At 36.8% G+C, this 16,562-nt stretch overlaps 1 protein-coding gene across 1 annotated transcript; it reads left to right on the plus strand.

The window, feature by feature from the left end:
* The first annotated feature begins 1,752 nt into the window (after positions 1–1,752).
* Positions 1,753–3,715, plus strand: LOC113764886 (transcription factor MYB108-like). Its single transcript, XM_027308928.1, has 3 exons — positions 1,753–1,969; positions 2,448–2,577; positions 2,766–3,715. Exons 1-3 carry the CDS (start codon positions 1,753–1,755, stop codon positions 3,451–3,453), a joined length of 1,035 nt encoding a protein of 344 aa, XP_027164729.1. The 3' UTR covers positions 3,454–3,715.
* Positions 3,716–16,562: the final 12,847 nt, after the last annotated feature.

The raw sequence follows: 16,562 nt of genomic DNA on the forward strand, positions 1-16,562 counted from the left end.
TCAAGCTGCTAGATCTACCTCCGTGTTTTCTTTTCTGCCAATTTGATTTTGTTCTGTATTAATCACTAAAAAAAATAAAAATAAAACGTATTCTTACTTCAGCCGCTAAGTGCTAATTCCTCGGGTACTTGTAAAAGCAAGAATGTACTTTCACTTTTACACCCAAAGGCATTGCATGTGGTAATTGAAAACAACAATTGGCTCTCTATTTCTTCTCAAAGTACAGTTTGATTTGTAAGCAATACTCGCTGAGGTTGGAATCGGAATTAAATTCCCAACTTTTTTTTTTTTTGGGTGGGGACTGGGGAGTACATGGTAACAAACACAAATGGCATTAATTATGGTAATAAATCTCTCGCATGGACTTTTTTATGCGGAGAATAGAAAGAAGTTATTGTCCTCAGAGATTGCTCCACACTCTCGAAAGAAAGGGCAGGGTCCGCTACCCTCTGATAGAATTATATGGAGCTGTGAGCATGAGTAGACTGGGGTCACATTTGCCTAGCCACATTGAAGAGAATCCCCACCCCCAACAAAAAAAAAAACTTGAAATATTTACGAGTAGGTGGAATAAATTGCTAACTATCGACTAGTATGAAGTTCACACGTAAGACGAAAACCTTTAATTCATATCTTTTCATCACTTAATGTTAATTCATAGTCTTCCAATGTGCCAAACCCATTCGGCTCAGATACAATTCCATGTAAGTCTTTGTTTCACTAGCAGCATATAATTTGCAAGTTATTGATCATTTTTTTCAAAAAAAAAAAAAAAAAACACACACACACACACACGCACGCACGCACGCACGCACACGTGTTACCTTACCAAGGGTTTTTGTATATATAATCTCTTATCAGTGCTGATACCGAGGAAGTACAATATTGACACTAATTCAGTAGTATGAGGAACTCTAATTGTGTGAATTAACTCTTGCCACAAATAAAGAAAGAAGAAAAACAAAACCTCTCTTTTGCTATTGCCATTTGCCAATACACCAATCCTGGTCCATGAAAAGGAAAAAAAAATGATATGTGCAGAAAAATATTGTAATTTAAAGAAGGAAAGGAACTGTGGGGAAGTCAACAATTCCATGACAAGTGGTATGGAAAGGGGGGGGGGAGAAAAATACTAGTAGAATAAAGGAGAAGGAAACTGACATTTCAGCGGAATTGATTTTATCATTATAATAATTAGGTGTAGCTAGCACAAACAAAAACACAAAGGAAAGGGGGGGGGGGGGGGGCTGGGAATGCAAAGTCAAAGTGTCAAAGTTCTCAAAGCCCCCACGATGGCCAATGGCCAAGCTAAGTAGTAGAATAATAATTGCAGACAAGTTTTAAGTGAAAGATGTATTAATTAGTGGGTTTAATTAAGAAGAAACCGAGTCCTATTGCGGCTCGGGCTACTTGGGCTCTTGTTTCTCTCACATGGGGATGGGGGCACCTTTTTTCACCAATTTCAAACCTCTCTATCAAATCTATATAAAGCCTAACCTTCTCTATCCTAATGTGTATTAATCCAATCTTAACTCTCCTCCCCCTTTCATTCTTTCTTTCTTTCTCTACCGAGTCTAGTGGTGCTTGTAACAATTCTTTCTCTCATTACTCCCTCTTCATCTCTCTCTCTCTCTCTTTCTCTCTAAACCGTGTACTTATATATACATATATCCAATCCAACCACCCCAACTCCAAGTCCGTCCATCAATACCTTTTGCACCAATCAATCAGTCTCTCCATTTGCGGTAATATATGGATCACGTTAAAGGCGGTGGTAGAGTTTGCAACCAGCAGCAGCTGCAGCAGCAGCAAATTAGCGCTAGTAGTACTACTATTGCTGATCAAGAAGACATGATGATGATCATGGACCTCAGAAGAGGGCCGTGGACTGTTGAAGAAGACTTCACCCTCATCAACTACATCGCCCATCATGGCGAAGGTCGCTGGAATTCTCTTGCTCGCTGTGCTGGTAATTACTATATTTGCCTTCCCCATCTCTTCTCACATCCAAGCAAATACCAGTAATTAATAATCTACTCATGAGTCATGAGCCAGCTGCATCCATCCCAAATTTTTGTCAATTTTGCTTCCTCTGATCTCTTTCATCCCATGATCAGCTTGGTTCAAAGGTATTTCTCGAGATTTGATGTTGTACCAAGTACATTTTTAGTTGTGTAGCCGTACAACATGATCTTGAGAAGCCGGTTAAGAACTCATCCCACCAACTCAATCAAGTTAAAGCGCAACCAAATTAAAAAAAATTAATGGCAAAACAAGTAGTATCCAAGAGCAAAAGTAAAAGGGAAAATGGATACTTCCTTTTCCTTCTCTAGTAAAACTTTTGTTCTCAGAAACTGACGTATCAGCTTTACTCACCGTTGTTTTATTCTATGTGGCCACGTCTCTTCTAATTCTAATGATGATTTTTTTTTTTTTTTGTTTTAAAGGTCTGAAGAGAACTGGAAAAAGCTGCAGATTGAGATGGCTAAATTATCTGCGCCCTGATGTTCGTCGCGGAAACATCACTCTTGAAGAACAACTCTTGATTCTTGAACTCCATTCTCGTTGGGGAAATAGGTATGGTACATACATATCTATATCTATATATACACACATGCTCAAATCCCCTCATTATGTATATGATACGATATTCTTAGTTTTAATTCCTCTTTTCTTTTCTTTTTTTTGTTTTTAACCTTGGATAGCGTTACTTGATGTGGGTTTTCTAACGACATTAAAAATCTGTTGCAAATCGTTACATATAGGTGGTCGAAAATTGCCCAACATTTGCCTGGCAGAACTGATAATGAAATAAAAAACTACTGGAGAACCAGGGTTCAGAAGCATGCCAAGCAGCTCAAATGTGACGTGAACAGCAAGCAATTCAAGGACACCATGCGTTATCTATGGATGCCAAGATTAGTCGAGAGAATTCAGGCAGCTGCTGCAGCCGGAGCTGATTCCTCCACAGCCGCTAGGGCCACGGCGGCCACAGCAACCACCACCAGCAACTCTAACTACCACCAAGGGAATACCAGCATGGTGGCGGATGTGGGCTCCGCCGGCCAAGTGATTCTGCCACAGGCCAGCACATATGGCGGCCGTGTTACCATGAATCCCAGCAGGAGCACCAGTTATACGCCTGAAAACTCCAGCACGCCTGCCTCATCTGACTCATTTACGGCACAATTCTCGCCTGTTTCAGACTTGACCGATTGTTACAATTATCCAGTCAAACAGAGCAATAACCAAGATTATTATCAAGCAAATAACCAGCTATCTTATGGGGAGACCTTGACTAGCCCCACGGGTTACTTTAACCAAGCCCTGGACTTCCACCTCATGGAGCAAAACAACGCATGGATGGACGGCGGTGATGTATCCGACAATCTGTGGAATGATGAGGATGCTTGGTTCTTCCAACAGCAGCTCAACAGTAACACATTTAATTAAAAAGGCGACAATTATTAGATTTAGTTACTTAATGGAACTCAGCTTCAGGATTACTGTTCGAGGGGAAAATAATTGGAAATCAAGGTACTGATCAGTACAAGTAAAACATACAAGTACTGCGTAGAGAGGTAGAGAGATTGTTGGGTTGGGGATACATACGGAGGAATTGCAGAGTTCTCAAATCCTTCCTCCAAGAATATAATGTGTAGGACACGAGTAAAGTTTGTAGCTAGGCAAGGACAAGTTTAATTGTTGATTATTATCTTTTGTATTATGTAATTTTTTGGTTTAATAGTAACATATATATATATATATATATATATTTTTGCCTTTAGATTTTTCTCTTTTGGGATGGATCCAATATTAAAAAAAAGTTGTAAGCTTAATCGGGGGGACAATTTTCAACACCATCATTCTTTGAAATCGACCCTTGTGAAATAGTTGCATATTAGCTTTTTCGTTTCTTTAAAGCTATAACTGATAATTTAATGGCATATATATATATATATATATATATGATTACATTACAGAAGACGGGTGTTGGGGTATTAGTAAGTATAGATATATATAGATGCAAATATGATAATGTTTGTAGAAGTGCATAATTGGTTCCACTATCTTTTACAGGAATGTCTTTGTTGCTTGTTATTTTAATCCTATTCATAGTCATGGAATTTGTGAAACATAGTCCATGGGGCCTGAACCAGATTAGGGAGTATAGACCCTTGTCCTTGTTCTAGATTAATTTAGGAAGAAAAGTTGAGAAGCAATGATTTGAGACGTGGCATAATTCTAAATTACACATATATACTTAACATCAAAAATTGCTTGTTCACTGTAGGAAGTCATCAATTACTGTGTTGCTGTGTATTGATTGTTTTACTGTAGTATAATGGGAATACCACGTGAGTGACTTCCGATGTCACGCATACATTACCCAACTCTGCATCCGCCAATGATGTTTCGGACCCGGCTTTTCTGATTATTATATACTTTTTATTACCCGATGCTCACTCCTTCACCTTTGTCTTTGTGCTTTGTTTGCCATCCCTCGGACAAACTCGCTTGAAAGTTGAACCCATCCAACTCGACGTCCACTTTTTAACACCAATTTTGCTCATCAATTTCTCAAATTCTATTATAGTAATATACAAGAAAGTACACCCCAAAGTTACCCCAAAGTTACAACTTCCAAGTAAGAAGAGATGACGATTTTTAGCAAAAGTGTCACACTCATATATATATATATATATGTATGTGTGCGTGTGTGTGTATATATATATATGTATGTGTGAAAATAGCACATTGCTTGTGAGGAAACTGTCTGTCCTTGGGAAAAATAGGAAAAAAACAAAAAGCAATTGAAGGTTCCTAATACTATAAAACGTAAGAGGTTATGTAGAGTTCATATAAATCTACCGCCTTAAGGAATGAATACATTAATCTTACAAACTGGAATGTATCTAGAGTTTAAATATATTCCTATTCTTGATTTTTTTTTTTTGGGGTTTCAACTCTTGTGAATTTAAATTTTAAATATTTAATAATATATTTAATATAAGGGTTAATATTTAATATTTTTTTCACTGTCTAACGGTAAATTTTACTTGTGGATTTGATACCCAAAAGAAACAAACGGTTGAATCCCTAATAGATAAAGGGACCAAATAAATATTGGTCAAGCAATTGTGGATTCCCCGCCCTGCCCGTGAAAACGCAGAAATTTTCGTTAGTGAGGGATGAAGAAAACATAGGCCGAGAAAATGGAAATGGTGGTGAAGGCCGTCCGTCAGCAGCTGCATGGCCCACAGATAGAAGCTATAGAGAGGTATACATTCTCGTTGGAAAGAAGTCCTCTAGTGTGTGTGTGTGTAGTCTGTGAGAGAGAAAGACACAGAGAGAATGAAAACGTGATAGAATAGTGTATAGAGAGAGAGAGGAGTTGGCGGCGGCAGGAATCTTTGTAGGCCGCGTTCCTTTTATAGAAGCCACCAAAGTGGTCCCTCGAAGTAGAAGTGCTGTGTTCTGGATCTTCCACGTGTACACCCAAAAGCGTATAAATTTATGGTTAAGCGCTTAGTCTCATCTTTCATACACGGTAGCTATCATAAAAATTTTTTCTAATTATTATATTTATAGAGTTAATTATATATATAATTTTAATTTTAACTTTAAATTTAGATACGTTGTCATACATTCAACAGTAACAATATATAAAATACATATTTTTATAAAAACAAGTAAAAAACTATTTTCTTTTGTAGATCCACTAATAAAATTTGAAACTACGTACTATTTTCCTTTTGAATTTTGTCACAAAAGAATTTCACTTTATGTTAATAGAAAAAGAAAAAAAAACCTATGCAACTCACCTTATTTTATGAAAGTAAAAGTAGTATGAGAGCCGCAACCCTTGAAACAAAACCATCACTTCAATTGTAAAACCTTCCCCAAATTCTTATTTTCTCTCTTTCTTTTTTACTTGCCACGTAGATTCCCGGTCATCTTTTGTTTGGGGTTCCGGATAAAAATTAGAATAGCAACAAAAGGTGCAACTCAAAAAAAAAAACAAAAGGTGCAACTCAAGTTCAACCTCCCCCGTCGAGATCGTGCTTCAACAGCTTAGCTTCTAATTAGTATGCAAGAGTCATGATGGACTGCCCATCTTATCTTATGAGTTCAGACTTACAATGCTTGTTTTAATTTATCAAATCAAGGCTTTGCAAAGCATCACTTGAACTCTAAAAGGTGGAGGAGTAGTACTAGTTCGTTATTAGACTTTTTAGGAATCTTTTATACATTGTATACACTTTCACTATTAGATACACGATACATAATTTGAATTTAAATTTGAAATTTAAATTTTGTATATATGTCGTGCATCCAACCGTAATAGTGTATACACTATCAGTGTATATCAGATTTACTATATATGTATTACACGATCGAGGAATGTCAAAAATTTTCATATTTTATCAGTATGGAATTAATTTAGACTGCATAAGCCAACTTTGATTGGAACGAAGTTGATATATATATTTTTTTAAGTATTTATCCACTTCATCAGTTGAGATACCATGGGCTGTTGGAACTAGCATCAAATATACACAAACTACAGGCGCATGCTGAGTAGGCATTCCCACATTTTTAAGTGCAGATATTAGCATTTGTCTACCTTCAAATTAATAGTAGTATTAAGGAAGATTTCAACGATATTTTATGTAATCCAAACGGAACAGTCGAAAGGTCCTTAGTTACATTGGATTTTAGGAACTCATAACTAAAGAGCATTCAGATCATCACACCCTACTTAACCCAAGTCAAAGTATCCTTCTAATTGGCGACTGCTTTTTTGTTCAATTTCTTCCAAAATTTAGTCATACCTAGAGCAAATTCAGCTCAAAATTCCTTGTGGGTGGTGCCGCGCTTAATAAATTCATGTTTTAGGTATAATTAATTAGTTAATTTTAACTTCGAAAAGACATAATATAGTTTTGCTAAATACGCACAAACATTAGTCCGGGGGCTCAAACAAGCATTATATGGACAAAGTAAACAAGTTACCAAGAAAAACGAAAAGCAAATCAGTCCATAGCAACGTCGTTCTGCTAGACTTTAAATGCACCAGATAGCACTTTTTTTTTTTTGTACGTAGTTTTTATAGCATATATTAAATATTTACATCCTTAACCACATTATTTAATTTAGAATCAATAATTTACCATGTCAAATTTGGATCAATATTAAGTTTAGGAGTTTATAATGATTATTATATATCTTCAAAACTTGGAGAGATTTTTGCATTAAAATAAGTTAATTAATAGATAAGCTGAAGAGATATTCGTGTTCTAAATTTTACAAAATTGCTATACGTGTGGACACAGCTATTAGTCCATATCTCATAAATTAGGTTACCTTATATGGTTGGAAAGAAAATAGTTCAAATGAAGTAATAATTGTTGTTAGATGAGAGAAATGGTGCAGCTCCAATTACCCGAATGACTCATAAATTATTTTTAATTGACTATGCCATGGAGAGAATTCACATGAAATTATACGGGTATGTACATGCATGATAGATCAGTTCAATCCAAACACGGTAGAAGGAAGAGCTTTCTTGCTGGTATCAATGAATGACTCACTTATACAGGCAATAGTAAAAAGGAAGACTTTGGACACGTGATTAACACGTGTTATCAGGGCTTCATAGTTTGGTAACAAGTGGCAACTAAATGTTAGTTCATCACAATCTCCTCATTGGCCGGTTGTCAGGTCAACCATTTCTAAATGGAATAACATAAATATTTTGAATGATATAACACTGCATGTGCAAACTGTAACTCGTTTTGAACTGCTTATACATCTTTACAGCAGAAGTGTACGATATTTTATTACTGTTCATGTGACCTATGCATAATAATTGCGTATCTATTATGAAATTTTATAAGTAGTTCATATAGAATTGCAAATTATTCAAAGGGAATTATACTGTTCAATAATGGTTGACCTAACAAATGTCTTTGCTCCAAATCCGTTAGGTTCAGTGTTTAAATCTTGAGTCTAATAATTGGGGAACGAGAAGGGTGTGAGAACGGAAACAAGAGCGAGGGTTTTTTTTTTTTTTTTTTTTTTAAAAAAAAAAAGATAGTTCACCACAAATCGTGTACAGTACAAGTTGTACGTATCTGAGTACGTATGCAATCCAAGTATCAATATTCCAAAGTACAACTGGAGTCCACTAAAAATTCTGAAAAACAAGTTTCTTTGAGCCACGTCGGTTTTCCCTTGCCTTTAAAAATTTTCTTCTCGTTGGTGGGTAGCTGAAAGTTTGATATGACAGTTTAGGATGGTAAGAAGGTTAACGTTGTGATTCTATTGGTAATTGCATAAATAAGCATGTTTTACCCCGAGTCACGATTGAAATGGGGATTATATCATGGCACATCTATCATTTTTTTTTTTTCAAAAAAAATCCGTAGTCTATATATGTCATGTCACATTGAATAAGAACTCTTGTCGGTGATATGATAGGATAAACAGAAGAAACATATTTGCTTTGGTACAAATGTGCTTGGCCTCAGCCCAGTTGGCTTTTGTGGTCAAATTAAAATAGCAGTAATATATTTATCACCATTTAATTAGAACAAGTGTTCATGGTGTTGGTTTTCGGTTACTCTTTCTTGTTGAACCCTGTATTTATTTACATTATTGTACAGATGCTAGGTGGAATCTAGGCTGCCCTATTGTGGCCTGTGAGAAGAGCACAAAATCTATGGAAAGTTGGCATTGGATTACCAATCGGGAAAAAGAGAATGGCACTCCCCGATTAGTTGGAAGTGACATGAAAAGAGCAGTTAATGCAGAACTCTTCACCAGAAAAAAAAATACACATCAATAATAATAATGACTCCACGCCACAGACACAGAGCTGCTCCAAAATTTTCCTTCCGGATACAGAAGTCAAAACTTAAAGAGTCGCTCTCCCAATGACGGGACAGTTCCCTGGACTCATGAACAATCGAACAATATGCTACGTGTGGCTTTGATTTTGCATCTGATAGTGAGAAGGTGGGGTCGAAATTTAATTTGGTCCACCTGTAGAGGACTACTCTGGCATCAGAAAAGTGGTCGATTCCGGTCAATCAAATCCCATAAAAAGTAATTCTGGAATGATTTGGTAGTCCCATAATTCCCCCCCGTGCCCTTGTTCCTCAACAAAATCCAAATAATTCCCAGTCCCAAAAGGTGGTGGTGATTCATTTCTTGGAAAGAGTTCTCGAATAGGTGATATAGATTTTTTTGAGGTAACGTATTATATAATTCTGTGGATGCAATCTTTTACAAGGAATACTTGAAAGAAATTTTTTTAAAAACAAAATAGAATGCAACTTTTGAGAAAAACATATATATATATATATATATATATATATATATATAGCTTTCAGTGCTCTTTAAAAAGAGAATCGAAATGAATGAAAATCAACCCGCTTCGAAGAAGTTTTCTTTGTATTGTGCCTGCAATTTTCACAATCGTAGTGTCCGGCCGTCATGTTACTAGCACTAGTATAAGCTTTCAGGTGGTTTATCTTGGAGTAGTAGTACGTACTGTCTGTATCTTTCATTAGCACCGTCTCAAGGAGTCTGATCATTCAGGTGCTGTTTCTGGGTTCATTCTTGATTAATCCTTTGCGTAGCAATCAATAGCGAAAGCGAAGTTCCAGTGATGCCTCTTTTAGCTTTCACAACCCCTCAGCCACGAGTGTAATGGGGACAGATAACAAAGAGGCACCCGGCGTCACCTCTTGCGGAATTATCCCTAATTCCCTATTCAGGGAGAGTGTGTCTCCAACCCGTAAGAAACACGAGAAAGTTCGTCGTGCTATTCCACTATGAGAAACTACAATTTGGATCCACCTTTGCATGCTTATCCATCTAATTCTTCAACTCCAAGTTTTGATTTGGTGGGAATTGTGATCCTAGATTGTAGTTAAGCAATGCTTATTTCAAAAAAAAAGTATATATTTTTTCTTTTTCAGTTACTTACATACCTACCGTTGAATGCCAATATTTATTGATTGAGAAATCCGACCGTATATAAGCTGAGTGTGTATAGAAGATCAAAGCATGTATATATATATATGATAGTGTTGGTACGTATATCAATAATTTGATGAAGGCTTCGTCAGTTGTCAATCAGTATATATACATACTATTATGTTTCTTGAGCTTCATGGAACATACTGCTAAAACGTACATCTGGGTTTGGCTAATTAGGCTTCCATATGTAAGAAAGTTTGCATCAAAATGGTAATTGCGTTTTTCGTATATACGTAACTGCTGTGTGTGTAGCAATGGTGGTAGCTAGTTAACCTTTTCAAACTCCAACATAACATAACGTGGCATGGGAGAAAAGAGAAAAGCTAGTGATGGAGCTGGCTTACGTGCATTATCCGGAATGCACTGTTCTCCATGGTGACATGCTGCTATTCATCAACAATGCAACGGCATTTTCAAACCACAAATTCGACATATCATTTTCATCACTAATATAATTAAATACATGCTATATTTATAAGCAAAATTTGGTGCTTAATTATTCAGTAATTTGATCCTCAGTCTCGATCACAACTCGTAGTTAAGGAACATTGATCAGCTTCTTTGCGTAATAAACCACTTGCTAATGTCGGAGCTCTTGATGATTCGGTTGATCGAGAAAAGGAACGTACAAACCAAAGTACACTTTCCTAGCTAGTAGCACTTTAATGGTTTATTATGCGTATATGTGGAGGAGGAATGACAAGTTTGAAAGCATTACTGATTTAGGACAAAAACAATATTAATATGAAGGAGAGGAGAAGAAAGACGGAGTGCACTTACTCAAAAACTAATAGGTAATAAGAAAAAGAATTATTATTATTATTTTTGGTATGCCTCGTGCATTCTTTTTTTTTTTTTTTTTTTTGTCTTTCAATACTGTCAAAAGGGCAGCAACGTGAATAATATATAGAAATAATGCTGAAATTTTGGGTTTGTTAATTATAAACTTTTACTTAGTGGAAGGTTCAACACAATTAGCTAGCAGCACTTGTGTACTTAATGCATGCATGGCATGCTACTCCTACTTGTTAATAAGCAAGTTGAAGAATATTTTATTGGAGAACGAACATATTTCAGCAATGATAAAATGGAAAAACAGAAAATTTTTTTTTTTGGTGTTTGGAAACGTGGTTCGCTCGCTAAAATAAACAATTACTATGAAACAGCGGTCTTAGCAGCCTGGTAGTTTGACTGTCTGACCTGTAGAAAATTGAGAGTCAGACATATATATAATATGACACTGGGTTGGTCAAAGGCAGAAAACGTCAATAATACTTAAGAAGCTGCGGAATGCAATTAAATTACTAATACATATATGTATCCAACATGTTGTAGTAATAATAAACCGTATGGAAATGCGAGTGAGTGGGAATGGATCACACTGCTTACGTTTAATTATTAAGACGGTGATTATGTTTTTTAATATTTCGACTCCAAATTTTTTTATTTTTTTTTTTGAAAAAGGAGAGGAGAAGCCTGCCTCCCGTCGATCATCGATGTTTAGCAGTATTGCCTTGTGTCGTGGCCTCAAATGCCCAATTCTTTACTTTCTCTCTTCTTCTTCTTCTTCTTTTTTAATTTAAGAAAAAAAAAAAAAAAAAAAAAAGCGAGTGAAACTTCCCATATTTGGCAAAAGGCAGACGTTGGTAAATACTAAATCATGACTCCGTGAATCTGTCTTTCTTCAATTGGCAAAAGTCAGCTGTTGGGTGTCAAACCAGCAAAAATAAAATTCCTACTCTTAAGTCACGAATTAAGTCCACTATGGTACTGGAGCAGGGACTTAGGCTGTGCAATGGGTTACTAGCTTCACCCTGGTGCCAGAGTTTGCTTGATCCGATATACCAAAGTGTATTAATTACGTGAAAGACAAAATTCGAATATAGCAGCGAGCAGGGTCGAATCCACAGGGACTTGGGAATTTATTTTGAATGAATGTAACATTAAATAAAAATGGGGGAAGTTGATATGGAACTGTCTAATTTAATTGCTCAAATTAAAAATATAAAGTAAATTGACGGAAGGAAAATCTCTAGTCAAAGGTATAATCTCCACTTATGGTTCGAATCACTGATCACAGATGCAGAGATAAAATCTTTCATTTACAAATAAACTGGTTATGGTTGTCAACAAGCTCTGACAACCTGCCTAACCTTACTGATTCGATAACCACAACAAGCTCTGTAGTTATTGCCCTAGCCAATTAAGCAGTCCTAAACACGCTCTTAGGATTTAACCTATTGACAGCATTAATCATTAGACTGGCCACCAATTATAACCAACAAACACACACGCTCGGTTTATTTAGGCTATATCATATATTTCCACAACAACGACTCAAAAGTTTCTACTACAATTGAATCATATCACTTGCCACATGCACTAAAATTACCCAACAATTACGGATTGAGCACTCTTAGATGGCTGTTAATTACTCACACAATTAAACAGTGATCAAGTATTTAATTGCAAGAAATAATCATATGCATAAGTGAACAGGAAATATATAAACACTTGCAAATTAAAGAACGTAGGGAAATCAATTCGATCTCACAGTTTTGTCGAACCAAAGCTTCGATTTAACCTCTGACTAGATGAAGAAATTAGCCACTCCTCATAGTTGAATTGCAGCCAAAAGTACTGGATTGCAAAGGCATTGCGTTTTTACTAGAAAGCAAGGAATAAAAGATGTTTTTCCCGTTGGGGAATATTGTCGAACACCTGGCGTGTGTCAGAGGCCAGTCCAGAGAAAGGAAACTAGAACTAAACTAAAAAGCTAAACTAGAGGTCCCCTTTCTTCTGTACGTCCTCCCCTTAAAAAGCCAAAAGTCAGATGACTCAAAGCTCTCTCTGGTGGTCCCCACACATGTGGACAAAGTCTCCAAAATTCCTTCTTCTCCCAAGTCTCTCTACGTTCCTTTCTTTTAAGAGCCCAAATGACTTATAGCTTTGTGGTCCCCACCAATCCAAGGCCTAAGGATTGAAGCCCTTAGAAGTCTCCATATTCTCCATAAAGTCCCTCCTTTTTGGTAGTTTTCTGCTTCATTCCTGAAATTAAGTCCCGATACCAAATATGAGTAAATATCAGCAATTAACACAATATTTGTCAGGGATAGAAGGGAAAATTAATAATTAAAATACCAACAATTAACACCCTATCAATTCCTCCCACACCTAAACCATGCTTGTCCTCAAGCATGAGAACAAGAAACAAACACCAATATTTGATAGTGGCTATTGCTCTATCCAACAAATTGCCAAGATACCAAGAAAAATAATATTCAAGCATCAATGGTCAAGTCCAAGAAACATCACTCCGGTTAGCTTCTAAACCACAAATGCCTCTAATTCCAGGTTAACTAATCTAAGAAAAAGGAATGACACACAACAGTTATCAGCAAATGGTCCAACTATTAACCAAAATCTCAACATTAAATCCATAATTCGGCAAGCTGACTTTTATTACACACTAACACAACCTTCAACTTTTTTTCACATTTTTTCTACTTTTCTCTCCTTTTTTTTTTCTTTCAATAGTAACAAAAGACTTAGTCGCTAGCCATTTGAGCCTTTTGACGCGAACTCCAACATTGGCCAGATGAAGGAGCCCGGTTACTCAGCTTCTATCGCCACGTGACCACGTACTCATAGAAGTTACTACCTTTTGACGCGAGAATCAACACTTTTAGGTGCAGATCCCCGGTTACTCAGTAGTAACTAATAGCGGAGTACAGTCAAGTTTATTCATAGTTAAAAATCACAAAAACTCAATATAACACAAAAACCAAAAGAAAACTTGCATCAGCTAGCCTCATTTTCAAACATGGAGAACTAAAGTTAATAACCGGACCAATTCACACGAAAATGCCAATAATCATTCCCTATGCCTAGGAAAGTTAACCAAAAATTATAAGAGTAAAACAATCATTGATATTCACCAAAGAGATGTTTTTGGATTCAACCACATTAACTTGGTACCCTTTTATTATTAAAACTTGGCAATAGCAGAAATAAAGGCAACAATCCAACATCAAACTTGGCATCACATACGAGCTAATCACTAAAAAGAAGAAAAAGAAAATGAATGAAAGACACTAGCACCATAACTGCTCCCCCCACACCTAAATCCTACATTGTCCTCAATGTGACAAATAAAAAGCAAAAGTGAAGCAAAAGTGAGAGGGAAAGCAACCACACTTCCCTGAAATCGGGGCATAGTGAAGGGCGAGGTGGAAACGGAGGTGCAAAGCCTGTAAGAAACAGAGACTGCGCCAAATCATGTGCCATGCCGGCGACATTGGCATCGACGTTGACCATGCGAGCCTCCAAAGTCTGAACCTGGAAAACTAAGAAGAGAGGAAGAAATGAGCTGAAATCGCGTTTCTGAAGCCTTTGTTGGGACACATAAAACGCGATTGAAAACGCGCCTTCAACTCGCGTTTTATAAGTCGCGTTTTGTGCACAAATCTCGCAGGAGTGAAAACGCGATTGAAAACGCGCCTTCAACTCGCGTTTTCTAGTCGCGTTTCACTGTGGCTTTCGGACGATTCTCATTGTGAGCTTCCTGCACGTCATCACGCGGGCACGTCAAAACTGAAGGGCACCTATAAATCGGCAAAAACGAAAACTGAAACCCAAAATTAGTCGAATTCAAGGAGAACACCTCTAAACTACCACACGGAATTGAACAAACAATTAAAATGAACAATTGGGTTGCCTCCCAAAAGCGCCTTTCTTTAAAGTCTTTGGCTAGACAAAATAATGCTTCAATCAGAGAGTTCAGGCACTGCAAGGGTCACCTCCTCAACATTATTAACTTGAAATCCTTCATAAAAAGGTTTGAGACGATGACCATTAACCTTAAAAATCTTGTCAGTGTGAAGACTTTGAATTTCTACTGCACCATGAGGAAACACATTAGTCACAATAAAAGGTCCAATCCAACGAGAACGCAATTTACCAGGAAAAAGTTTAAGTCTAGAGTGAAAAAGAAGTACTTTTTGACCAATACAAAAAATTTTCCTTGAAATTGCTTTATCATGAAATGCTTTTGTCTTCTCCTTATAAATGCAAGAACTCTCATATGCATCATTTCGGATTTCCTCCAACTCTTGCAATTGCAACTTCCTGTGTTCTCCAGATTCATCCATCCGCATATTATAATTTTTAACTGCCCAATATGCCCTATGTTCCAATTCCACAGGTAGATGACAAGGTTTGCCAAAAATTAATCGGTAAGGAGACATACCTATGGGGGTCTTAAAAGCTGTACGGTAAGCCCAAAGTGCATCATCTAAGCGCAAACTCCAATCCTTTCTATTGGGATTCACCGTCTTTTCAAGTATCGACTTGATTTCTTTATTGGAGATTTCTGCTTGACCACTAGTCTGCGGATGATAGGACGTAGAAACCCGGTGAGTGACGCCATATTTCTTCAACAATGCTTCCATTACTCGATTGCAGAAGTGTGTCCCTCGGTCACTGATAATTGCTCTTGGCGTGCCATACCTGACAAAAATATGAGATTTAATAAAATCAACTACAACCTTAGCATTGTCAGTCCTAGTTGCCTTAGCCTCTATCCACTTTGAGACATAATCAACTGCAAGTAATATATACATATTACCAAAAGAGGAAGGAAATGGACCCATAAAATCTATACCCCATATATCGAAAATTTCACAAACCAGTATAGGAGTAAGAGGCATTTGATCTCTATGGCTTAAATTACCTGTCTTTTGACAATTTGCACATGATTTACAAAATAAGTATGCATCACTAAACAAAGTTGGCCAAAATAAACCACACTCTAAAACCTTTCTTGCAGTTCGCTTAGGGCCAAAATGTCCACCACACGCATATGAGTGACAGAAAGATAAAATTGATGGAACCTCTTCTGTAGACACACACCTGCGAATAATTTGATCAGAACAATATTTCCACAAGTATGGTTCGTCCCACACATAATATTTAACATCACTTTTAATTTTTTCCTTTTGAGCTCTAGACAAATCATTAGGTAGCGTTCTAGTAACCAGATAATTCACTAAATCAGCATACCAGGGAGTTGTCTTTTGAACTACAAAAAGATGCTCATCTGGAAAATTATCCTTCAAGGGAGCAGGTCCTTCACTATTGATCAAACGACTGAGATGATCAGCAACCATATTTTCGGCACCCCTTTTGTCTTTAATTTCCAAATTAAATTCTTGGAGTAGGAGAATCCACCTTATAAGTCGTGGTTTGGCCTCTTTCTTGTTGAGCAAATATTTCAAAGCTGCATGGTCAGAATAAATAATGACTTTAGTGCCAAGTAAATAAGAACGGAATTTTTCTAAAGCAAAAACAATAGCTAAAAGCTCCTTTTCCGTAGTCGAATAATTGCACTGGGCACCATCCAAGGTCCTCGAGGTATAATAAATGACATAAGAAGCTCTGCCCTCCTTCTGGCCAAGTACTGCACCAACAGCAAAATTGCTGGCATCACACATTATCTCGAAAGGAAGACTCCA

Source organism: Coffea eugenioides, chromosome 3, assembly GCF_003713205.1.
Source record: "Coffea eugenioides isolate CCC68of chromosome 3, Ceug_1.0, whole genome shotgun sequence".
Lineage (NCBI taxonomy): Eukaryota > Viridiplantae > Streptophyta > Magnoliopsida > Gentianales > Rubiaceae > Coffea > Coffea eugenioides.